At 44.8% G+C, this 21,965-nt stretch overlaps 1 protein-coding gene across 4 annotated transcripts in view; it reads left to right on the top strand.

Annotated features, from left to right (window-relative positions):
* Positions 1-21,965, top strand: part of LOC125450882 (nipped-B-like protein) — a 510,140-nt gene that overhangs the window by 49,497 nt on the left and 438,678 nt on the right. For all 4 annotated transcript variants that reach the window (XM_059644995.1, XM_059644996.1, XM_059644997.1 and 1 more), the window contains exon 2: positions 12,781-12,927. In XM_059644995.1, coding sequence (XP_059500978.1) covers positions 12,864-12,927 — 64 coding nt within the window. In that variant the 5' untranslated portion in view covers positions 12,781-12,863. The remainder of the gene's footprint in view (positions 1-12,780; positions 12,928-21,965) is intronic.

Here is a 21,965-nt window from a genome sequence, read left to right as displayed (position 1 = left end):
TTTGTTTTTGACCGGTGCAGCCTGACTGGGCCGAAGGTCTCACCCCCCTCCCTGTGCTGTAGACTCCTATGATCTTTGAGGTGTTGTGTTCCATCTGCCACTTCTTTCCTTTCTCTCCTAGCGTGTCTATATCCTTCTGCAGCCTCCCTGCCTCCTCAGTACTACTGTCCCTCCAACTATCTTCTTCACCTACAAACTTAGCCAGAATGCTCTCAGTTCCTTCACATAAATCATTAACATGTAAAATGAAAATTTGTGGTCCCAACACTGACCCGTATGGAACGCCACTCCTCATCAGCTGCTGTCCTGAGAAGGACCCTTTTATCCCCACTCTCTGCTTTCTGCCAGACAGCCAGTTGAGGATTTTTAAGATAACAAAGTGTAGAGCTGGATGAACACAGCAAGCCAAGTAATACCTTAAGAGCACAAAAGCTGACATTTGAGGCATAGACACTTCAGGTTGAGGTAGGGATTCTTAAATAACTAACAAGACCCAAACATTGTCAGAGGCAAGTGGCAGTGTGGAATTGAGGCTACAGTCAGACCAGCTATGATCTTGGTCAGGAAAGAATGATAGAATCTCTACAGTGTGGAAATAGGTAATTTGGCCCATCAGGTCTGCACCTCTGAAGTGCAGTCCACCCAGACTCTTTTCCCCCTCACCCTGTCCCCATGACTCTGCATTCAGCATGGCTAATCAACCTTGCCTGTAGTGACTAGAGATGTGCAGACTATATTGCATGGCTAGTCCATCTAACATGTACAAACTCTGCACAGACAGTCTCCCGAGTTGGAATCAAACCCTGATCCCTGGTGATGTGAAGCAGCAGTGCTAATCACTGAGCCACAATGCCACCATTAGGTTAAGCTTTTAGCCTGGGATAAGCAATGTCTTGATTGAAATGCATAAAGTCCTGAGGGGACCTTAGCATAGTGGATGTTGAGACGTTTCCTGTAATGCGAGAATTCAGAACTTAAGTTATTTCAAAAATGAGGGTTGCCAATTTAAAACTGATCAGACAAAGTATTTTCTGGGAGTTTCTTGAGTCTTTGAAACTTTTTTCCCTGAAAAAATAATAGAATTTTTGGATATTTTTATACCTCAGGTAAAGAGATTCTTATTAAGCAGGTGGTGAAAGTTATTGGGGTTGGTGGGACTTTGAATTTGAGGTTGTAATCAGGTTAGCCGTGATCTTATTGATGGTGGGCCAGACTGTGGGTAGGCAATGGCCTAGTGGTATTATCGTTGGACTGTTAATCCAGAGACCCACAACATTCTGGGGACCCAGGTTTGAATCTCGCTACAGCAGATGGTGGAATTCGAAATCCATAAAATATATCTGGAATTAAGAATCTCATGATGACCATGAATCCATTGTCAGTTAGGGACCCTTACATGGTCTGGCTTCCATGTGACTCCAGACTCTCAGAGATATGGATGGGCATTGAATGAAGGGGTGAAAGAAAACTTGAGTCAAATAGCTTGTATGTAACTTGAAAGGGGGGAATCATCCCTTCCTTGTATTTAATTTCTGTTCATGCAACTTCACGTTTCTGACATGGCTTTCACCCGTTTATGATCTTAGCTGATTTTAATTCTGGTGTATGGCATTTGGACTGCTCTTTTCTGCACATGGTTCCACTCTGTCCCATCAGGCTCTCCTGAGCTACATTTCTGAGTTACCAATGCTTTCTGTTTCTCTGTAACTGTCCTCCTGAACATTAGGATAAGGGAGGAGAGTAAGGGCTGCAACAAAATTCAAAAATAAGTTGATGCGATTATGCAAGACTTACGAGGCATAGAATGGGTTAGCAAAATGCAGGGGATGGGGACGATCGAAATGTGGAGCTGGTTTAAGGAACACGTATTGCGTGTCCTTGATAGGCATGTCCCTGTCAGGCAGGGAGGAAGCGATAAGGTAAGGGAACCGTGGTTTACTGAAGAAACTGTATCTCTTGTTAAGCGGAAGAGGGAGGCTTATGTGACAATGAGGCGATGGAGAGTTACAGATTAGCTAGGAAGGATTTAGATAGTGAAGAAGAACAAGAACGGACGTGAGCAGACATTAGGTAGAATAAAGGAGAACCCTAAAGCTTTCTATAGGTATGTGAGGAATAAGAGGATGACTAGGGTAGGAATAGGGCCAGTCAAAGACAGAAGTGGGAAGTTGTGTGTGGACCCTGTGGAGATTGGAGAGGTGCTAAATGATTATTTCTCGTCTGTATTCACTGAGGAACAGGAGAATATTGTAGAGGAAATGACTGAGAAACGGGCTACTAGAATTGAAAGGATTTAAGGTTAGTAAGGAGGAGGTGTTATCAATTCTAGAAGGTGTGAAGGTAAATCAGTCCCCTGGGCCAGATGGGATTTTTCCAAGGATTGTCTGGGAAGGTAGGGAGGAGGTGGCGGAGCCTTTGGCCTTGATCTTTGAGTCCTCATTGTCTACAGGTTTAGTACCAGAGGACTGGAGGATTGCAAATGTTGTGCCCTTGTTCAAGAAGGGCAGTAGGGATGACCCAGGTCATTATAGACCTGTGAGCCTTATGGCTGTTGTTGGAAAAGTTTTGGAAAGGATTATAAGAGAATTTATAATCATCTAGCAAGCAACAATTTGATTGGAGATAGTAAGCATGGATTCGTCAAGGGCAGGCCGTGTCTCACAAACTTCATTGAGTTTTTTGAAAAGGTGACCAAGCAAATGGATGAGAGTAGGGCAGTTGACGTGTTGTACATGGACTTCAGGAAAGCCTTTGATAAGGCTTCACATGGTAGGCTATTGGAGAAAATAGAGGCACAGGATTGACGGAGATTTAGCAGTTTGGATTAGAAACTGGCTTTCTGTAAGAAGGCAACGAGTAGTGGTTGATGGAAAATATTCAGCCTGAAGTCCGGTTACTAGTGGTGTGCCGCAAGGATCTGTTTTGGGACCACTGCTGTTTGTAATTTTATAAATGACTTGGACGCAGGCATAGGTGGATGAGTTAGTAAGTTTGCAGATGACACTAAAGTTGATGGAGTGGTGAACAGTGTGGAAGAATGTTGCAGGGAGACTTGGATAAACTGCAGAATTGGGCTGAAAAGTGGCAAATGGAGTTCAATGCAGATAAATGTGAGGTGATTCACTTTGGGAGGAATAATAGTTTGGCAGAGTACCGGGTCAATGGAAAGATTCTTGGTGGTGTCGATGTGCAGAGGGATCTTGGTGTCCATGTACATGGATCCCTGAAAGTTGCTACCCAGGTTGATAGTACTGTTAAGAAGGCTTACGGTGTGTTAGGTTTTATTGGTAGAAGGATTGAGTTTTGGAGCCGTGATGTCCTGCTGCAACTGTACAAAACGCTAGTGCGACCTCATTTGGAATAATGCGTGCAGTTCTGGTCACCCCATTACAGGAAGGATGTGGAAGCATTGGAAAAGGTGCAGAGGAGATTTACCAGGATGTTGCCTGGTCTGGAGCGAAGGCCTTATGAAGAAAGGCTGCGGGACTTGGGTCTGTTCTCATTTAATAGAGACGTACAAGATGATCAGAGGATTCGATAGGGTGGACAGTGAGAGTCTTTTTCCAAGGATGATGACTTCAGCTTGTACCAGGGGGCTAGCTACAAATTGGGTGATCGATTTAAGGCAGATGTCAGAGGCAGGTTCTTTACTCAGAGTGGCAAGGGCGTGGAACGCCCTGCCTGCCAATGTAGTCAACTCAGCCACATTAGGGGCATTTTAAACAGCCCTTGGATAATCATATGGATAATGATAGGATAGTGTAGGGGGTGGGGGTTTCGATTAGTTCACAGGTTGGCACAACATTGCGGGCTGAAGGGCCTGTTCTGCGCTGTATTGTTCTATGCACTTGAGCATTTTGGACACAATCCCTACAACTTGCTGTGAATTTGTTCTTTTAAGGAAAATCTTCAACATAAAGAATAATCGAACTTTATTTATAAGTGGCAATTGTTTGTTTAGTCATCAGCTAATAAAGCAGCAGTGAATTTAAAAATAATAAAATGTGAGGCTGGATGAACACAGCAGGCCAAGCAGCATCTCAGGAGCACAAAAGCTGACGTTTCGGGCCTAGACCCTTCATCAGAGAGAGGGATGGGGGGGAGGGAACTGGAATAAATGGGGAGAGAGGGGGAGGCGGACCGAAGATGGAGAGTAAAGAAGATAGGTGGAGAGGGTGTAGGTGGGGAGGTAGGGAGGGGATAGGTCAGTCCAGGGAAGACGGACAGGTCAAGGAGGTGGGATGAGGTTAGTAGGTAGCTGGGGGTGCGGCTTGGGGTGGGAGGAAGGGATGGGTGAGAGGAAGACCCGGTTAGGGAGGCAGAGACAGGTTGGACTGGTTTTGGGATGCAGTGGGTGGCGGGGAAGAGCTGGGCTGGTTGTGTGGTGCAGTGGGGGGAGGGGATGAACTGGGCTGGTTTAGGGATGCAGTAGAGGAAGGGGAGATTTTGAAACTGGTGAAGTCCACATTGATACCATATGGCTGCAGGGTTCCCAGGCGGAATATGAGTTGCTGTTCCTGCAACCTTCGGGTGGCATCATTGTGGCAGTGCAGGAGGCCCATGATGGACATGTCATCAAGAGAATGGGAGGGGGAATGGAAATGGTTTGCGACTGGGAGGTGCAGTTGTTTGTTGCGAACTGAGCGGAGGTGTTCTGCAAAGCGGTCCCCAAGCCTCCGCTTGGTTTCCCCAATGTAGAGGAAGCCGCACCGGGTACAGTGGATGCAGTATACCACATTGGCAGACTGCATCCACTGTACCCGGTGCGGCTTCCTCTACATTGGGGAAACCAAGCGGAGGCTTGGGGACCGCTTTGCAGAACACCTCCGCTCAGTTCGCAACAAACAACTGCACCTCCCAGTCGCAAACCATTTCCACTCCCCCTCCCATTCTCTTGATGACATGTCCATCATGGGCCTCCTGCACTGCCACAATGATGCCACCCGAAGGTTGCAGGAACAGCAACTCATATTCCGCCTGGGAACCCTGCAGCCATATGGTATCAATGTGGACTTCACCAGTTTCAAAATCTCCCCTTCCCCTACTGCATCCCTAAACCAGCCCAGTTCATCCCCTCCCCCCACTGCACCACACAACCAGCCCAGCTCTTCCCCCCCACCCACTGCATCCCAAAACCAGTCCAACCTGTCTCTGCCTCCCTAACCGGGTCTTCCTCTCACCCATCCCTTCCTCCCACCCCAAGCCGCACCCCCAGCTACCTACTAACCTCATCCCACCTCCTTGACCTGTCCGTCTTCCCTGGACTGACCTATCCCCTCCCTACCTCCCCACCTACACCCTCTCCACCTATCTTCTTTACTCTCCATCTTCGGTCCGCCTCCCCCTCTCTCCCCATTTATTCCAGTTCCCTCCCCCCATCCCTCTCTCTGATGAAGGGTCTAGGCCCGAAACGTCTGCTTTTGTGCTCCTGAGATGCTGCTTGGCCTGCTGTGTTCATCCAGCCTCACATTTTATTATCTTGGAATCTCCAGCATCTGCAGTTCCCATTATCTCTGATATCAGTGAATTTAAAAAGCTGCCTCTATATCTGTAGAGTGCTTTGTGACGCTGTTAGAACCTCTACTCTTGAGCTAATTGTGTTGCTGGGCTTCAGGACTTGTTCTTTCAGACTGTCAACTTCAACTTCACTTTGACACAATGCAGCATTTTTTAAGTGCTGAAGTGATGGTCTTGATTTTGCTTAAATATTTGGATGTGGTTTGAATCATGAGATTTTGACTGGTGGGTGCTACCTCTGTGCCAAAATGAAATGTAATCATTGACAGAGTATCTGCCAGATGTTCTCCAGGACTGGATAATGTATGATGTGGAATATTATCTACGTTAAAGCTGCCAAGAAAAATTGTTTGACTATATTCTTTAATGTGTTAATGTTTTTTCAGTACACTGAATTAATATAAGAACGTTTGTTTGTGCTGCATTGCTGAGTCATAACATCATTGTTGTCTTCTATGTTTACGGCCGTGTCACTTCAGTACAAGATACATGACTCACCTGAGTGAATTCAGCTATAAAACAATGATGTTGGTCAGACTCAAAGGAGGTGTTAATGCTGAATAATAGAGAGTTCTTGCCTGTGTAATAATTTAGCCTGTCTGCCTACCTGTCTGGCTCTAACCATCCACCTGCTCCACTCTGGCTGTCTGTCTTGCTGCCATTTCCCTGCTGCTTTCAGTTCTGACAAAGATCACTTTGCTCTAAATGTTTACTTTAGTATTTCTGCCTGCATATGCTACTAAACCTGATGAGTTTCTCCACCACTTTCTGCTTTTGATGCAGAACCTCAGCATCCGCAGTTCTTTGCTTTATTTCATTTAAATAATTCCTTTTAACGCAATAAAATGATCTATGGTGTGATTCTGTGCTTCCCTAGACAAGAACAGAACAATATTTGACTCGAATCTGCAGAATTATACTAGAACATATGTGCACGCCTTTGTTCAAAGATAAGCTTTAAGGAACAGCATAAAGGACAACAAGTCACTGAGGGAAGGAGAAAACCTGACAGTTTTGGGTTAAAGAATGTGCAAACCTCTCTAGTCCTGAAGACTAATAGAAACACCATTTTGGGAAGTAATACTGGCCTGATAAAATACTTTGTACTTTCTGTGCAGAGATGTTCGTGTCCAAGATCATCATAACAGTTGCAAATCTGTACTATGGCACCATCAATTATAGAATCATACTGTTCAGAAAAGGCCATTTGGCCCATCAAGTCTTTAATGCCAAAAATACCAAATCTACCCTAGCCTCATTTTCCAGAACTTGACCCAGAGGCTTGAATGTTTCTAAGTTTTTTTTTAAAGGTTCTAAAGTTTCCTGCATCAACTACCCCCCTACGCAGTGAATTCTAGAACCCTGCAATCCTCCTGTTAAAAATCATTTTCTCACATCACTAAATCACCTGCCTTTCACTGGAAAATTATCATTGACATATTTTGGGGTGACATGGTGGCTCAGTGGTTAGCACTGCTGCCTCGCAGTGCCAGGGACCCGGGTTCGATTCCAGCCTTGGGTAACTGTCTGTGTGGAGCTTGCACATTCTTCCCGTGTCTGTGTGGATTTCCTCCAGGCGCTCTGGTTTCCTCCCCCCATCCAAAGATGTGTAGGCTAGGTGGATTGGCTGTGCTAAATTGCCCGTGGTGTTCAGGAGTGTGTGGGTTATAGGGGGATAGGTCTGGGTGGGATGCTGCCAGTGGCGGTGTGGACTTGTTGGGCCGAAGGGCCTGTTTCTGCACTACAGGGAATCTAATCTAATATTTAAGGTGGATATAGATTCTTGATCATTAGACGAATTATAGTTTAGAGGGTCAAGGCTAGAAAATGGATGTAAGAAATGTTGGATCAGCCGTGGCCCTGTTGAATGATGCAGAGGTGCTGGTGTGGGCTTGGGTGGACAAGATCAGTTCTCTCAACAGTGATTTGAAAGGATTTCAGGGATTTGCATATTAATCAATTAAAACCTTCTAGCTGATTAAAGATTTAACATCGTCTTAGATTTGTTCAATATATCCTCATCAGTGATGTGACCCTTTGATCTTTTACTCATAAATTCTGTGTCTGATACTACTGCTTTCACTAACATCTGAAGGAGTGAAGCTCTGAAAGCTTGTGTTTTCAAATAAACTTGTTGGACTATAACCTTGTGTCATGTAATCTCTGACTTTGATCCTTTTGAATGGCGGAGCAGGCTTGAGGCCAAAACAGCCTACTCCAGTTCCTAATTCTTATAGTCTACAATCAGACTCGGACAGACACACACACACACAATCGTAAGACCTGCAAAGAAAGCAACCTGAACTTATCTAGCCTTCCTTTGTAACTGTGCTGCTCAATCCTGATGAACCTCCTCTGCATGAAAAGGAATGGAATAGAGGGGAACGGATTGTGTAAGTGAAGACTGTCTTAATACAGCAGAGCAAGATGTGTCAGTGCAGGCTTGGCAGGCCAAAGGGCCTGTTCCTATTATGTATTGGTCTTTGATGTTTAATCTAATGCAACCATATCCTTCATGTAACTAATCCAAAGGTCTTTAATCCTCAGTAAATAGACCTGACATCTAACTGTGGTCTCAGCTTAAACGAGTCTTACACCAGATCTTTCATTCTCACTTTGTCTAACTCAGATACTGGCTTCAGTTCTTGTGGTCATTTTGTACATTTCAGTCAATTTTCCATGCATTTTTAGTGTAAATTGTTTGCTTCTTGAGTTTAATTAATGCTTGAAGGCTTATGAACTTAATATGTTGAATAATATGTTAAGGGGGAAGCAATGGCCTAGTAGTATTATCACTAGACTGTGGATCCTGAAACTCAGCTAGGATTCTGGGATTCTGGATGTGAGTTTGCTCGCTGAGCTGGAAGGTTAGTTTTCAGACGTTTTGTCACCATTCTAGGTAACATCATCAGTGAGCCTCTGACGAAGCGTTGGTGTTATGTCCCGCTTTCTATTTATCTGGTTAGGTTTCCTTGGGTTGGTGATGTAATTTCCTGCAATGGTGATGTCATTTCCGGTTCCTTTTCTCAGGGGATGGTAGATGGGCTCCAAATCAATGTGTTTGTTGATGGAGTTCCGGTTGGAATGCCATGCTTCCAGGAATTCTTGTGCGTGTCTCTGATGGCTTGTCCTAGGATGGATGTGTTGTCCCAATCAAAGTGGTGTCCTTTCTCATCTGTATGAAAGGATACTAGTGATAGTGGGTCATGTCGTTTTGTGGCTACTTGATGTTCATGTATCCTGGTGGCTAGCCACAAAACGACATGACCCACTATCACTAGTATCCTTACATACAGATGAGGAAGGACACCACTTTGATTGGGACAACACATCCATCCTAGGACAAGCCAAACAGAGACACGCACGAGAATTCCTGGAAGCATGGCATTCCAACCGGAACTCCATCAACAAACACATTGATTTGGAGCCAATCTACCATCCTCTGAGAAAAGGAACAGGAAATGACATCACCAACCCAAGGAAACCTAACCAGATAAATAGAAAGCAGGATATAACATCAACGCTTCGTCGGAGGCTCACTGATGATGTTACCTAGAATGGTGACGAAATGTCTGAAAACTAATCTTGCAGCTCAGCGAGCAATCTTGCAACCAGAACCTCAACCTGAGCTACAAATCTTCTCAAAACTCGCTAGTATTCTGGGATCCTAGGTTCAAATCCTGCCATGGCAGATGGTGGAATTCGAATTCAGTTTTCTAAAAATCCTCAGGAATTAACGGTTAATGATCTTGAAATCATTATCGATCTTCTGAAAAACGCACTTGGTTCATTAATATCCTTTAGGGAAGGAGACTGCCATCCTTATCTGGTCTGGACAACATGTGACGCGAGACCTGCAGCAATGTGGTTGACTCTTAACTGCCCTATGGGTGATAACGGATGGACAATAAATGCTGGCCCAGGGAGAGACATGCATATCCCCTGAATGAATTTTGAAAATGGGACTAGTAGTTTTAATTATTTTTGGCAGTAAATACTTGATGGGTCAAATGCCCTCTTCTGCACTATATGATTCTACGATTTGTGGTGTTGCAGCACAGATTTGCAGCTGTTATAATGATCTTTGGACGTGACTGCGTCTACACGCAGAAGGTACAATGTATTTCATCAGGCCAGCACTACTAGCCAAAACTTTGAGGAGAGGTTTGCTCTTCTAACCTTATGTCCTAGGATCTCTATCTGTTGCCATTTGCAGAGACCAAATTAGATACACCTGTCAGGTTACTGTGTGTGTGTGTGTGTGTGTGTGTGTGTGTGTGTGTGTGTGTGTGTGATAGAGAGAGAGAGAGATTAGCAGTGATAACGATTTTGGCCGATGTGGAGGTTAAAGTGCAATGTATGCATGTAGTGCACTGCTTAAGCAAGTGTTCTGTATTAAGGTATGATGAGCATATCTTCATTTTCTAAAATTCTCAGTTTGAGTAGCTTAGTTAGGCTTTCTGGACATTCCTAAAGATGAATGTTTTTTCACTTCATATAAAAGCAAAATACAGAGGATCAAAGAAAATTACCACACAGGAACAGGCCCTTCGGCCCTCCAAGCCTGCGCTGATCCAGATCCTCTATCTGAGGAAGTTGTTGGAGGGGGTTCCTGAGGGAGGACTTGCATGTATTTGGAAAGGCAAGGAATGGTTAGACATGGCCAATATGGCTTGTGTGTGGGAAATCATGTCTCACTAACTTAATTGAGTTTTCCAAAAGAAACAATGAAGAGGATTGATGAGGAAAGAGCAGTGGGCTTAATTAAGATGTTTGACAAGGGTCAGCATTGTAGACTTGTTAGCAAGGTTAGATCACATGGAATACAAGGAGAACTAGCCATTTGAATGCAGAACTGGCTTGATGGTAGGAAACAGAGGGTGGTGGTTGTGGAGGGTTGCGTTGCAGACTGAAGGCCCTTGACCAGCGGTGTGCCACAGGGTGCTGAGTCCACTGTTGTTTGTCATTTATATAAATGATTTGAATGTGAATATAGCAAGTATGGTTAACAAGTTAATACAGGACACCAAAATTGGTGTACTGGACGGCAAAGGTCACCTCATAGTACAACACAACCATGATCAGATGGGTTGGTGGACTGAGGAATGGCAGCTAGACAAATGTGAGGTTGCTGGATTTTTTTTGAAAGGCAAATCAGGGCAGGACTTGTACACTTAATGGTAAGGTCGTGGGGAGTGTTACTGAATGCACAGACCTTGCAGTGCATGTTCATAGTACCTTGAAAGTAGAGTGGCAGGCAGACTGAATTGTGAAGGTGTGTATGGTATGCTTCCCTTTTATTGGTCAGTGTGTTGAGTACAGGAGTTGGGAGGTCATGTTGTGCCTGTACAGGACTTTGGCTATGCCAGTTTTGGAATACTGTGTTCATTTCTGGTCTCTGTTCCTGTAACAGGATGTTGAAAATTTGGAAGTGTTCAGAAAAACTTCACGAGGTTGTTGCAGGATTGGAGAGTTTGAGAACCAAGAACAAAGAAAATTAAGGCACAGGAACAGGCCCTTTGGCCATCCAAGCCTGCACTGATCCAGATCCTCTATTTAAACCTGTCGCCTATTTTCCAAGGATCTGTATCCCTCTGCTCCCTGCCCATGCATGTATCTGTCTAGATACATCTTAAATGACGCTGCGGTGCCCTCTTCTACCACTTCCGTTAGCAACGCATTCCAGACAACCCAACTCCCTCTGAGTAAAGAGGTTTCCATGCATATCTCCCTTAAACTTTTCACCTCCTCACCTTGAAATCGTGACCTCTAGTAATTGAGTTCCCCCACTCTTGCTTCTTGCTATCCACCCTGTCTATACCTCTCATGATTTTGAGGACCTCAATCAGGTCCCCCCTCAACCTCCCGTCTTTCTAATGTAAATAATCCTAATCTACTCAACTTCTCTTTATAGCTAGCACCTTCCATACCAGGCAACATCCTGGTGAACCACCTCTGCTCCCTCTCCAAAGTATCCATATCCTTTTGGTAATGTGGCGACCAGAACTGTACGCAGTATTTCAAATGTTGTCGAACCAAAGTCCTATACAACTGTATCATAACCTGCCAACTCTTGTACTCAATACCCCGTCCGATGAATGAAAGCATACCGTATGCCTCCTTGACCCCTCCATTGACCTGCGTTGCCATCTTCGGGGTACTATGGACCTGAACACCCAGGTCTTGCTGTGTATCAGTTTTCCCCAGGGCTTTTCCACTTACCCTAGGAGATATAGCGGGAGGCTAAATAGCTGGGGCTTTTTTCCCTGGAGAGTCGGAGGCTTGGGGTAACCTTGTAGAGGTTTATGAAATCATGAAGGGAGGGCGTGGATAAGGTGAACAGCCAAGGTCTTTTTCCCACGGTAGTGGAGTCCAAAACTAGAGGGCATAGGCTTAAGGTGAGATGAGAAAGATTTAAAATGACCTAAGAGCTAACTTTTTCATGCAGAGGGTGGTGCATGTATGGAATGTGCTGCTAGAGCAATGGGTGGAGGCTGGTACAATTAGAACATTTTAAAAAGGCACCTGGATGGGCGTATGAATAAGAAGGGTTCAGAGGGATATGGGCTAATTGCTGGCAAATGGGACATTGGTCGACATGGACTAGTTATACCAAAGGATCTGTTTCCTTGCTGTACACCTTTGACTCTAGAACTTTGTTTTTGTTTAAAATTAAATAGAGAAACTCAGCAGGTTTTCTAATTCTGCCATTCTGTGTAGAGAAAGTCGGAGTTAACAATGAGACCAATATGGCTGTCTTTTGAAACAGTGAAACATAGCCCCTGTTTCTCTCCTCACGGATGCTGTCAGACCTCCTGGGCTTCTCCGGTGCTTTAAAGAAGCAGTGACTATTCTAGTTTTAACATTTCCTACTTTTATTTCAAATACTCACTTAGTTTTTTTCTATTGTTTAGTATGGTGAGCAGCAGAAGTCTTGGACGTACATGGAATAGTGTAGGTTAGATGGGCTTCAGATCGGTATGACAGGTCGTCACAACATCGAGGGCCGAAGGGCCTGTACTGTGCTGTTATGTTCTATGTAATAATAACTTCACCAGTTTAAAATCCTCACTTAGAGCGAGAGTTTAATTACAAACTTTTAATTCATTTCACAGAAAACTTTTGAATACTTGAAGCAAGGAAGGATGTAGGGTTGTTGCAATTAATTTTGGACAGCTTTAGCTAGTGTTGCCACATTGGTGTTTCCAGCTTAGCTAGCAATTGTGAAATGGCTGTACTGATGGACTGATTTCTTTCTTGCAGCATCTGGGAGATGTGAAGTGAGACTGGCTGGAAACTAGACAGAAGTATCTGTGTGTAGACACGATAATTTCTACAACTTCAGGATGAATGGGGATATGCCTCATGTTCCCATCACCACACTTGCTGGGATTGCTAGCCTCACTGATTGTAAGTACTGAATTTTATTGCTTACCCATATATTACAGGCTTATGAAAGTCTTGTGTTCATGTTATAATTCTACACTTTGCAGTCTTACCAGCCCATAGGGCTGCTCTTGGAGAGAAAACTGTTGAAGACAAAGATTCAGGAGAGCCCTTCATGGTAACCTGTCAGTGAGAGAATTGAACCTATGCTGCTGACATGCTGGATTGCAAACCAGCTATCCAGCCCATGGAGTTAACTGCCCTCCCCCAGAAATGGTCATTTAATAGAGCAGAGCTTGAGTATTGCTAAAAATAAGTCTATTTTGACAACTTTTTGTCTTGCACTCGTTAGAACTTTTCATGAATGCAGATTGCAGACAGGAAGACCATGTGCACACATGGTGTATTTTTCAACTGAAATAAATAAACCAGCAAATGGCTGTGACCTATCAGAGCAATATCCCTAATCAATTGGGCAACTTGTCTGGTTTAAAATTTAAACAAAGCATGACTGTCAAATGTCAATCAGCATTATTGGACGACTTATTTAAGTTCACAAGTTTCACTGGGAGATCCCTTGTATGGAGGAATGGTCTTATGAACAAAGGTTAAATGGTTTGGAACTTTTCTGACTGTAATTTGGATGAATGAGAAGTGATCTCATTGAAACATTCAGGGTTCTTATTGCCGATGTTTAAAAACAATGTTTTGTTTAGGGTTCTTTACAGGGTAAATGCAGAGAGGATTTTTTTTTCTCATGGCTGTGTCTAGAACTGGGGACGTAGTCTTAAATTGGCACACCTTAATTCTGAGACTGAGATAAGGAGTTTCTTTTCTGATGGTTGAGTGTCTTTGGAAGTCCTTGCCATAGAGAGCTGTGGGGACAGAGCCCTCGTGTGGCATTAAGATTGAGATAGATTTTTGATCGGTAGGGGAATTGAGTGTTATAGGAAAAAAAGTAGGAAAATTGTCTTAAAGAATGTCAGGTCAGTCATGATCCTGTTGAATGACAGAGCAGGCTTGAAGACCGGAAAAGCCTACTGTTACTATTTCTTTTGGTTTTATTGGTTCAATTTCTACACCAATCAGCAACATCAACCAGAGCCTGCTTGTGAACCAATCAGCACGCTTACTGTACACGTATAAATGTTCGTTTTCCTGTTGAATTTGCATACTTGCAATATACTCTGATTGCAAACAGAAGAACTTCAATAAGGCATTTATTTTTAGTTAAATGTGAGTTTACATAGGACATGTTTGAGCTATGACTAAAACTGAGATTGTGGAGTTGCGGTCGAGGGTGTTTTCAACCACTGTGGAGGGGGATATTGCGGCCCTTGAAAAACAAAGACATCGTGGATGTCAGGGAGTGGAATGCCTCACCGTGGGAGCAGATGAAGTGGAGGCGAAGGAATTGGAAATGGGGGATAGCATTCTTGCCGGAAGGTGGGTTAGAGGAGGTGTGGGAGTCAATGAGCTTGAAAGAGGGAAGGAAATCTGCCATCCTCACCTGGTCTCATCTATGTGTGACTCCAGACCTACAGCAATGTGGTTGACTCTGAACTTCCCTCTGGACAATTACGGATGGGCAATAAATGCGGTCTAGCTGTGATGCCCTCATCCCTGTCAGTTGTGTACTTGATGTTTTGATAAAACAATGCTTTGTACCAAAATGTTGGGAAGAAATGTGATGGCTGAGGGATCACTTATATTTTACAGTTACCCATCTTTAAGTATTTTGGAGGTGTAGTTGGAAATTGGTGAGGTGATTAAAGGTAGTGGGTAAATCTTCCTATATCCAACGTGTGAAATCTTACACACACCCATTGAGATGTCGTTTTTTGTTTGTAGATTTCATTTGTACAGATCAAGACCTATGACCTTGTGGGATGGTTTGTTGGTTATCCTGTGAAGAGATCAAACTAAGGAGAGTTGGGGCAAGGAGGAAAAAGTGAACAAGAGGAAGTTCATGAGAGTCAAAGTTAGAAAAAATTGAAAATAATAAAATAACATCTAATCAAGCAGCATCTCTGGAGAGAATTAAAATTTTGCGTTTGACCTTTGCTCAGAGCACAAGGGAAGTGAACGTATCCCATCCCAAAGTTACACAACTAATCCCCATCACCTTTTCCTTCCTAGCTAACCCTTCAAAAAGTCTCTCAACACCAGAATATCTAGTTTGCAGCTTGATGTCCCTGTAACCATGTCTTTATCATGCAGTGTAATGTAATTAAAGGTGAGGTTATCCACATTGCACCTCACCTTTTCCTAAACTGTCACCAATGAGACCTGGGTGTCGTGTTGAAGCAGTCACTGAAGGTGCAGCAGGCAGTCAAGAAAGCTAATGGCATACTGGCCTTCATAGCGAGAGAAATAGAATATGGAGTAGGGATATCTTGCTGTAGCTATACTGGGCCTTGATGAGGAAACACCTTGAGTAATGTGTGCATGGTGGCCCAGTGGTTTACCACTGTTCCCTTACAGTGCCATGGACCCGGGTGACGGTCTGTGTGGAGTTTGGACATTCTCCCCGTGACTGCGTGGGTTTCCTCCAGGTGCTCTAGTTACCTTCCACAGCCCAAAGATGTGCGGGCTAGGTGGATTGGCCATGCTAAATTGCCCGTAATGTTCAGGGATGTGTAGACTAAATGGGTTATAGGGGGATGGGTCTGGGTGGAATGCTCTGAAGGTCTGTGTGGACATGTTGGGCTGAAAGGCCTGTTCCCACATTAGGGATTCTATGATTCTGTCCGTCTAGTGTGAGGATGGATGTTCCTGATATTGATAGTCCAACGAAGGTCCACCAGACTGCTGCTTGGGTTGGCAGGACTGACATGTAAAGAAAGATTGGGCATATGTGCACTGGAATTTCAAAGAATGAGGGAGGATCTCCTAGAAATGTATAAAATCCTGATGGGACTGAACAGGCTAGATGCAGGAAAACGTTCCCAGTATTGATGAAATCCAGAACTAGGGGTCACAGTCTAAGGAAAAAAAAAATGTTCGGCTGTTCATAACTGAGGTGAGGAAGAATTTCTTTGCTCAGTTCTGAACCGGTGGAATTCTCTCCCACAGAAAGCTATTGGGGCCAGCTCATTAGGTACATTCAAGAGGGAGCCGGACGTGGCCCTTGCAGCTAAAGCAATTGAGGGCTATAGAGAGAAAGCAAGAACAGGTACTGAAATTGCATGATCAACCAAAGGTGATTCAGGCTCAAAGGGGTGAATGGCCCATTCCAAAACCTAAATTCTGTTTCTATGTTAATTGTAAATGAATCAGGATGTTAGTATGCAGGTAGAGCAAGGAATCAGGAAAGCTAATAGATGTTATGTTTTATTGTGAGGGGAGCTGAATTACAAGACTAAGGAGGCTATGCTCCAATTATACTGGGCATTGATGACGGCACTCCTAAAGTACATTGGCACAGTACTTCCCACTGTACTTACAGCAGAATGTTAACATGTTGAAAGCAGTTCAATACCTGGCATAAGCAGATTACCTTACGTGGAAAGGCTGGACAGGCTGGGCATTTAGTCTCTGGAGTTTGAAAGAGTCAGTTGACTGAATTGAAACAAAAGATCCTGAGAGTGTTGGGTTCGTTTTTCAGGGACCCTCATGGACTTGATGCAAGACCAAGACGCTAACCTGGTTACAAAACCACAATCCTTTATTGTTGAGCAAGTACGTGCCGCGGAGGATCGCTGTGTGCAAGCTGGCACAGTGCTGAGTATAGTGAGCGATTCTCTCCAAAGGGCGGACAGTCCCCGCTTTTACACCCTTGGAATATACCCCAGTTACTACATCTGAAACATCACAAATATGTGGTCAAGCCGCTAAAACAAGAACAGATACAGCTTTGATCATCACAAAGTATATGATAATAACAGGATGCGATTTCAAGTGGTGACAACTGCCTGGCTTGATCAAAAGTCAATGACCCGGCTATTTCAGCAGAAACAGGGGTAGGCGGCAGTGAGAGTAGAGCCATAAAGATTACAGAGCTTAATGCTTTTTGTGTTTACAGATGTTTCACACCCCTACAGATGTTCACTCCCAGTCCTTTTTGGGCAGGAAGTTGAGATGGTGTTCACATACCCCTGTATGAGGAGATAAGGAGCATAAAAATTCATGGGATGTTAACCCACTAACACCTCAATCCCTTCTTTTATCGTTCCATGATAACCTATATCGGGGCCGAGAAGGGAGCTTCTGATCTGTCAGTAATAATTCCGCAGCAAGAGTTCAGGCACACCAGGAACACGCAGCAAACAATTACAACAATCAATAAGACAACCAACCCATACAGTAAGTATAAGCCCCAAGAACTGCCCAGAAGCCATCCCAACCATCTTTCCCCAGATCGGGGCCCTTCTCTGTACTGGTCCAATTGACCCTGTATGGCTCGGATAGCCTGAGTAATAGAATAGGATTCATTGGTAACACGGATGATGCGTTTACCCCCTATAATCATACATACTCCTTGTTGAGCCAGCTGGTAAAGCCGAAGTTTGGCTAATTTTTGATTTACTGCTTCCATTGCCAACATCGCGCTTTCCCAGGACGGCGAGGCCACACATAAGCTAGTTTCGGTTTTTAGCGTACACCATCCCTGAGGAGACTCCCAAAGTGACAGTTCCCCGGGAACCTTATTCCAATGGAGAGCCCAGGGTGACCAGATCCTGCCACTCAGCGCAAAACTCCTTGCTTATGGAACATATGACGTTCATCGTCGAGTATGTGCTCGTTGGGGACAAGGGACTGTGAGAGGCCTAATGGTCCCAACAACAAACAGCACCGGTAAAGTTGAAGTAACAGTAGAAAAGTTCCCACTGGGGAGGAAAACGAATCCCTCCTTAGCACGGTAGCAGGTAACAGACTCATATGCAATCTTGTAACTGTTCCAGGAAGATTGATCCTTAAATGGTTGGAAGTCTGAGGAGCGAAACGGAAACAGCCCATACCTTGTTTCTACATGGGTGCCATTACAACTCCCACAAGTTCGCTATATGCCCGAAGTCACATTTACTGGGCTTGATTCCAAACGGGCAGTTCAGTAGCTCTCCTTTAGTTGTACAAGTTCGTTTTACACACTGACAGGGCCAGGGAGCATTGACGGGATGGTTGGTGATGTTTACTAAGGCACATACACAACATCTTCCAGTATCATTAAAACAAAGCAGATAGCTGGTAGGATCTGTACGGTTGGACCCTTCCTTCCCAGATTTAGGTTTAGTACCTTTACAATTGGAGGGGCTGTTAACTATCAATTCCACACATTGACCCTGCTCACCCCTCTTCCAAGTTCCTCCCTCCCCTTTGGCAAAGCTCACCAGAATAATCTACTTCATAGAGTTGGTGAGGGTTCCATCCTGGGGTTGCTACAAATAAAGCCTCTACACACTCTGCTAGCGGATAACACACTGTTAGGTTACTGTGCAGTTGGATATGTCTTATAAAACAAATTAACCTCCAACCCATGCATGATCGGAACAATACGTAGTCCTGTGATTATTTTCAAGATGGTGAGGGAACCCATCGTTTACAGTCACTTAGGTGGATCCAGCGATTCTGCCCTTTGACTTTAAGCATTGTTGGAGTTTGGAGAAGCACTTGAAATGGCCCTTTCCACCTTGGTCCAAGCTTGGGATGATCCCAATCTCGAATGAGCATGAAATCTCCTATTTGCGGCCACGAAGAGCAATTCTGATCCTCAAAGTCCTGGTCTGATATCCACGAAGGTGGTCCGAAGGCACACTTTACCTGTGAATGGAGAAACTTTAGAGACGACGTTAGCTGCTGGAAGTACTTTTGCATTTCCTCACCCATAACATTCAAGTCTGTTTGGGTGGGTGGGCTGGTATTGGGTTCCCAGGATGTCCGACTGGGTCGGCCATAGACTGTGTCTGCTGTCGAGAGTCCAGTAGTGGAGTGGGGTGTTATTCTCATGTGGTACAGAGCTAGGGGCAAAACCTTTTAACCAGTTAAGGCCGATTTTGGATGTTGGCTTAGTCAACTTAGCTTTGAGAGTTCTTCTGTTAGCTGTTTCCACTATCTCTGCCACCTGGAGATGGTAGGCACAGTGGAATTGTTGGTGGAAGTGTAATGCATCTCAATTCCTTATTAATCTTCCGTACAAAGGTGGGGGGCCATTATCCGAACTAATTTGTCGAGGCTCTCCAAACCTTGGTATTACTTCAGTTAATAACAATTTAACCGCCATTGAGGCTTTGTTATTTGTTGTTGAGAAAGCCTCTAACCATCTACTGAATACGTCAACAGTCGCAAGACAATACTTACAGCAATGTACACCTGGTAATTCAATAAAATCTAACTGAATACATTCAAATGGCTCACCTGTCAAGGGTGTTCTTCCTGGTGAACGTCTCACTCCCTGACCAACATTGTTTTGCTGGCATGTCAAACATGATGCCATACGAGACTGGGCTGCCTTAGCCAGTCAGGGGTGTCACCAGGTACGGAGCATGATATTCCCTCCTTGCCAAGGTGGGTATCAGAATGAAGACAATTAATGAGCAAAGACAACAAAGCATCAGGTATACACACTTGGCCGATTGGAGTAACCCAAAGGCCTGACGACGCAGAATGCAAACATCCATGTGCCTTCCAAATGTCCTTTTTCGAGACAGGGGTGTTCCCATACCAGCGCTGAAGTGACAATATCTGGCATGCCCATTGTGTTCGAAGCAGGCGAGCAATTCATCGCCTGCTTGCTCATAGAGGGCACAAAAGTCTAACCTGCAGCAGTCTGGCAGCCTGATCAGCCAGAGTGTTGCCCTGAGTAACTACAGAGTCATCAGAGGCATGGGCAGTGCATTCGATGATAGTCGATTGTTTAGGGAGAAGGATTGCCTGGAGAAGGTTTTGGACATGCAAAGGATTCTGGATGGCCATGCCTGAGGACGTTAAAAACCCATGCTGAGACCACAGCTGGCCGAAGTCGTGGGAGACTCCAAATGCATACAGAGAATCAGTGTAAATATTCGCTGACTTTCCTGAGGCTAGAACACCGGCACGGATGAGGGCAAAATGTTCTGCTTTCTGAGCAGACACGGGGCTGGGGTCAAATGCTGCCAGTTCTAATGTGGAGGCGGCGTTGACAATTGTATATCCAGAGATATACGGAGGGGGGTGTCAGTATGGTCTGTGCGGGGAGAGGTTAGAAATTGATTCCTTAGTAAGCAGTCATGTGGAGGTTCTAAGACCTCATCGGGTAGGGGGGTCGCTCAAAAATGTAGCTGGGTTAATAGTGGACCAGAACGAGAATGTCAAGAGGGGATTGTGAAGGAGCGCTAGTTTGTAGCGGCTTAAATGTGCCTGGGTAAGGTGTTGAGTCTGGTGGGAGGTGAGGAGGGCTACAACAGCTGTGAGGTGTAGAAGGTAAGAGGCTGGTGGAGAGTAACATTAGTGGACGCAGTGACTAAAGAATAAATTACAGGAAGAATCTGAGAACAAGGAGGTAATTCCAGAGCTATAGTGTCCAGGTGGGTAGAGTAGTACAAGGAGGTAATCCCAGAGCTACAGAGTCCAGGTGGGTAGATTAGTAGGCAGCTGGTTGTTTATGATGGCTGTGAGTCTGCCAAGACCCCAGTATCATATCCATCCAAAACATTAACAAATAGTTGGAACGGCCTGTCATATAAAAGTCTTTGTAAAGTTGGGGCCGCTGCAAGGGCTGCTTTTAAGTCCGTTGAGGCTGACTTTGCTCTTCAGAGAGGGTGAAGGTTTTTGAGGCTTTACATGAAGCCAAAGGGGTCAATAGTTTAGTGAGTAAAGTTACATTAGGGAGCCATGGTCGACAATAATTAAACAATCCTTTAAAAGCCCTCATTTGCTTAAGGGTGGTGGGCAAGGGGGTCATAAAAATCAGTGAAATACGTTCAGGGGTGAGCGTATGCTCTGAGGCACTAAGTAGAATTTCCTAGGAATAGTATCTGCCGCTGGGTATGCTTAACCTTTGCAGCTGGCACAACTTATCCCCAAGAGTGGAGAGCGTTCAAAAGTCGGTTAGTATCCGCAACTTAGTGGATTCTGATGGACTTGCTAAAAGCAGATTGTCAACATATTGGATAACCATGGAGCCATCCAAGAGTTGGAGATCTTGGAGCTGGCGGTGCAAGACCTGGGAAAATAGTGTGGGCGAGTGAACAAACCCTCGGGGGAGACAAGTCCAGATATACTGCTGGCCCTTAAAAGTAAAGGCATACTGAGACCCCTTATTTAAGGGAATAGCAAAAAAATGCATGTTGCAAGTCCACAAGGGTGAAGGCATGCTCATCTGAAGGAATGTTACTAAGGATAGTGGCAGGATTAGGGATGATTGGATGTGAGGGTTGGACAACCTTATTCGTCTGAGATCCTGGACCAGTCTCCAATCCTAGCGGCCAGGTATAGGGACGGGTAGAATAAGAGTATTGCAAGGCTGTTGCCAAGGGACCAATATACCTTGTTGGAGGAACGAATCTGGGGGGGGGGGTGCGCGGTTGTTATTCCTTCCACTGCCTCAGGTTTGAGGGGTACTGAGGTATCGAGAGTAAGGGTGCTCCCGGAATGAACTGTACTCTTATGGGGGTGATCGGAGTATATTCTCTCCCACCTCCCCCCAAAAAAAATCGTGTGGAAGCAGACCACAGGTCTGGAGAAAGCTCCTCAGAGCGGCTGTGATGAGGGTGGTGGTGAAGCAATGGCCCAGCCACAATAAAAGGATTGCGAAAATATGTAATGAGACCATCAGCCAATTGCTGTGGGGAGCCTTTCACATCAGGGTCTGACTGGATCAAACGGTGCGCCAGAAATCCCAGGGACTTAGCCTTATAGCCAGTATGCACAGTCAGTGTGAGGTGAGGGGACCCAAGACCCGATTGGTGCCATAGGTGGGGTGGCACCTCCACCAGAAACACTGATCCTTCCTTTCCTTCAATAATCCCTATAATAGTAACCGATAAACATGATCCTAGATAGGGGGTGTAAATAGCCAATTTCAGGGAGGTGACCGTAGGGTCATAGCACAAGGTAACATGTGCTAGGGATCTGCAGAGGAGGGG

Source organism: Stegostoma tigrinum, chromosome 3 (assembly GCF_030684315.1).
Source record: "Stegostoma tigrinum isolate sSteTig4 chromosome 3, sSteTig4.hap1, whole genome shotgun sequence".
In the NCBI taxonomy this organism is placed as follows: domain Eukaryota; kingdom Metazoa; phylum Chordata; class Chondrichthyes; order Orectolobiformes; family Stegostomatidae; genus Stegostoma; species Stegostoma tigrinum.
This window is presented reverse-complemented; position numbering and strand designations above follow the sequence as displayed.